This window comes from Cryptomeria japonica, chromosome 3 (genome assembly GCF_030272615.1).
Source record: "Cryptomeria japonica chromosome 3, Sugi_1.0, whole genome shotgun sequence".
NCBI lineage: Eukaryota > Viridiplantae > Streptophyta > Pinopsida > Cupressales > Cupressaceae > Cryptomeria > Cryptomeria japonica.
The window spans coordinates 797751175-797755712 of record NC_081407.1 but is presented as its reverse complement, the minus strand read 5'-3'; the positions used below and the strand labels follow the sequence as shown (position 1 = coordinate 797755712).

General features: G+C 36.7%; 1 protein-coding gene across 1 annotated transcript; it reads right to left on the bottom strand.

Moving 5' to 3' along the window:
- Positions 1-216: 216 nt before the first annotated feature.
- Positions 217-3721, bottom strand: LOC131075828 (ABC transporter F family member 4). Its single transcript, XM_058012728.2, has 2 exons — positions 3407-3721; positions 217-2693 (listed from the first exon to the last, which is right to left on the bottom strand). Exon 2 carries the CDS (start codon positions 2674-2676, stop codon positions 520-522), a length of 2157 nt encoding a protein of 718 aa, XP_057868711.2. The 5' UTR covers positions 2677-2693; positions 3407-3721; the 3' UTR covers positions 217-519.
- Positions 3722-4538: the final 817 nt, after the last annotated feature.

The window sequence follows — 4538 nt, the reverse complement described above, 5'->3', positions numbered from 1 at the left end:
GAGGACAAGGTTTTCTCTTCTCGAGCACAATACCAATTTCATGGAAACCCAGATGAATTGGATGATATTGAAAATGTTTCTTTGTAGATTGACTATGCATATTACAGTCAATGCAAAAAATTACAAGTATTTATACATTCAGGAAAGTATTGTATACCAAGATTGCAGCATAGCAATCAGCAAAAGAATAAGGAATAGCTGACTTGAAACCAAGTATTCAATGAAATTAAGTGTGTTACTCTCTAAATTGCTTTATCAGGTTCTCGGAAAAACACAAAAGGAAATATTCAAGAATAGCACTCTGATTCAAAACTTTACTTTTGAAAGAAACAAGCCCTAGGTGATGTCGAGTGATAATAATCAGATAAACATGCTTACAGTCGTCGACAGGAAGAATAGGTTAAATTCAAAGATGCATCTTCAAGCACCATCAAAGAAACATAGAAGAAAAGGCATAATATATAAAACAAAAATTGTTGTAACACAATTAGAAACTTCATATTTCTATTCATGTGTGTATCACTCATCAACCTCTGCTTTGATCTCTTTCTGAAGCTCTTCCTTGTACTCTTCAAAAGTTCCAGGAAATGTCCTTACTGTTCCATTTTCCACAACCCAGATTTGACTCTTTTCTTCGTCTTCACAAACTCGAGATATAAGCCTAGAATCATGACTGACCAGCACAACTCCACCAGTAAACTCTTCTAGTGCATCTCCCAGTGCATCAATACTCTGCATGTCTAAGTGATTTGTGGGTTCATCCAGCAGAAGAATATGGGGCTTAGACATTGAGATTGAAGTAAAAACAACACGTGCCTTCTGACCTCCTGAAAGCTTGGCAATTGGTGTGAGATGATTATGGCTGGGGAGTCCAAACTTTCCAAGTTTTGCACGCACTGCCTCCTGTTTGCTAAAGCCCTCTTGATCTGGATGCAGCCTAAGAAGATACTGAACAGCAGTTTCTTCCATAGTCAACAGGTCAACAAAATGTTGAGAATACCTACCAATCCTCAGCTTCTGACTCCTCCTCACCTCTCCTTCTGAAGGTTGCAAATCGCCAGCAAGGAGATTGAGTAAAGTAGACTTCCCTGCTCCATTGGGCCCTATAATTGCTACACGTGTACCCATGTCAATACCCACGTCAACATCGCTAAGTCGAAAGTCCTCTCTCCCAGGATAGCTAAAACTAACTTCAATAAGTTGGAGAAGAGGTGGAGTGAGTTCTGTAGGTTCTGGAAAGTGAAACTCCACACTGTAATCTCTCCATCTTCTTGGGGCCTCTGCAGGCTGTTCATCATCATCTGCAGTCTTTCCCTTCCCCTTGCTCTTTGCTGCCTCCTTGTTTGCAGTAAATTTTGCACGGTCCTTGACTTTCTCTTGTTGAGTCCTACTTCCACTTCGCTTTGCAGCTTTTATTTGTTTCTCATATATCTCAAATTTCTTATTGGTTTCCTTACGTTTTTGCTCATATCCAGTCTCAAAAGCATCAAAATTGCCTCTGTAAAAATGAAGTTTTTCATCATGCAGATGAATGATATCAGTACAGACTGAGTTCAAGAAGTCACGATCATGAGACACAACAACAAGTGTCTTCTTCCACCTACCCAAATATTCTTCTAACCATAGAACAGCTCTAAGATCCAAATGGTTGGTAGGTTCGTCAAGTAAAAGAAGGGTAGGCTGAACAAACAGAGCTCTTGCCAGAGAGATTCTCATACGCCAACCTCCACTGAACGATTTAGTAGGACGAACCTGCATGTCTTTTGTGAACCCTAAACCAGCCAAGATCTTTGATGCCTGTGACTCTGCTGCATCAGATCCAATCACTTGTAATCTTTCATACAACTCTGCCAGCTTTTCACCACTGTCGTTGTCATCATCCGCCCCATCTTCCAAAGACAAGTTTTGCAACGCCTGAACCTGTCTTCGTAGTTCCACCAATTCCTCATTTGCAGAAACTACAGCCTCCAAGGCCGATCTATTATCGCCTACAACCTCTTGCTCAACTAGTAGTACATCAATATTTTTGGGCACAGGAATCTTCCTCCATGCTAAGAGCTTTAACAGAGTGGATTTCCCCTTCCCGTTTGGCCCAACAAGCCCGTAACGCTTTCCATGAGAAATTTTAACAGAGGCATTCTTTAGAAGTTCCTTACCTCGGGCAGATACTGAGAAGCTATCGATGGCGATATCTTTAACATTGGCATCAGCATCGTCATCCCCTTCTAGAACAGCAGTACGGCTTCCGATAACAACAGTAAATGCATCCCTGTCATCCTTCAAGGCCTCCTGCTTAGCAACCTCAACAGCATAGGCAACCAACTGATCCTTCTTTTCTCGCTTCTTCAGTTCCTTATCCGTAACAGAAATCTCAAGAGGCTTACCATCATTGCCATCAACGCCACCTCTCCTGGGTTTATAAGTCTCTTCCCCTTCAGAATCTTCATCATCCGAAGGGGGTAAATCCAAACCATCAGTGTAATCAGGTTTAGCCTTGTTCTTGGGTTTGGAAGTAGTTGAAGCCTTGGGCTTCTCAGATTTTTTATTGTCCATGCTGGCCAACATTGCAGAAACTGACATTTTTTCCTTCTTGGGTGCTTCCTTGTTATCTTTGGATTTTACTTTTCCAGAGGCCGCCCCAGGACCTGTATCTTCTGCGCCTTTCTTCTTTCCCATAGTAATTCTACAATAATCTGTACAATAGAAACCAATACCAAACCAAATGTTCTGTGAAACCTGTCAAAGTGTATTTACAATAGAAACCAATACCAAACCAAATTTTCCATGAAACCTGTCAAAGTGTGTTTGCTTGTTTAGAAGAATGTGAATGGTTCTAAACAAATTCCCCAAGTGTTGTTTAATATGCTTATTTTAAGATTTCACTTGGTTATAACGATAAATATTTATAAACATTTAATCAGCCCAGAAAAATATACCAAAATATTCCAAAATGAAGTTAACCCAGATGAAAAGTCCCATTGAAAAAAATACAATCTCTTCACCCAAAAAACAATTCATTAACCCAGATAAAAATTCCAGCAGACAAAAGTCCTAAAGTTTCCTGTAAACAGATCACCTACCCAGATCGAAATTACCACTGCTCTTTGATTGCAGCACTAACGAGATCAGATTCCCATCAACCCAAATAAACCAAAACAAATGATGCCCTAGAAACCCTACCAGATCACACTCTAAGAATCAAGAAGCAGAACATCAGATCAACTACAAAAACAATTTTTTTTAACATTTCTATTTACATGTTTGATTCCCAACGTAATTTATATCCTCTCTATTGATAAAATCAACTTAAAATAAGAATCCAGTGTACCCTGCATCCAAACAGAAACACCCCTATCCCAAAACTACTTTTTTTCAATTTATGCAACTCAATTGCAGAAATACATACCAGATTATAATCCAATAGTCGGCACCAATATGCTGCAGCAACGATGCGTTATTACTTTGAGAGGTTAGAAAGATTAAAAAGACGGTTTTCTCAACAACATCCAAAGGGAAAAAAGCTGCAGCCGACCTCCTCGCACACGTTCTTGTTATCACAAATACATATATATATATCTGCCTGTGTTGTTAAACGTTAGCAAAAAATGCAAAATACCTGTTAAGGCGGCGGTGTTAAATTTAAAGAAGATGGAGCCCTAAAACCGACCACACTTCTGAAAAGATATTATGCCACATTTTCAACAATATATTTGTAATGGTGAAATCTGCACTCATTCCAATTCGCATTTAGATATTATGTCCGTTTTCATGGAGTGATTTAATATATTTAGATATGGATGACTAGTTTAATCTTACCTAGTGAAAGGTGGATTTAATTCATTATTTACATATATTCTGCAGATAGTGGAATTAGTTATATATATTTCAATTATTTATTTATTATGTTATTTTGTGTTATTTTTTTAAATAATTCATTTTTATTTTTATTCTAGTTTATTTTGTGGATTTAATTCATTATTTACATATATTTTGCAGATAGTGGAATTAGTTATATATATTTCAATTATTTATTTATTATGTTATTTTGTGTTATTTTTTTAAATAATTCATTTTTATTTTTATTCTAGTTTATTTTGTTCTAGATCAATTTTGTAAGTCTAAAAATAATTTTATTTTTGTGAATCTAGTTTTTCAAGTTTCGAAATTCAAATTCAATGTAGTTAAGTCTTTCCCATTTCAAAAGTTATTATGAGCTTACTGAACATATGCTTACAAGATATATTGCTATATAAATATATTTGAAGACATTCAATTTTACGTATTTTAACATAAGGAATAATCAAGTAATCATTTGTAAAAATCATTCTCATCTAAGAAAGGGGCAAACACTTCAATTAGAACACCTACAAGGAATATAATTATGTATCCCATTATCCTAGAACATCTACATTGCTAAAAAGTATTGTCCTTAATCATTTATTTAATCATAAGTCAAACCTACCCTTGTAATCCAGTGATCGACCCTTGGTGAACTTATATATGTCACTACTCCTTGACCTCAAAGAAGTGAGGCAAAT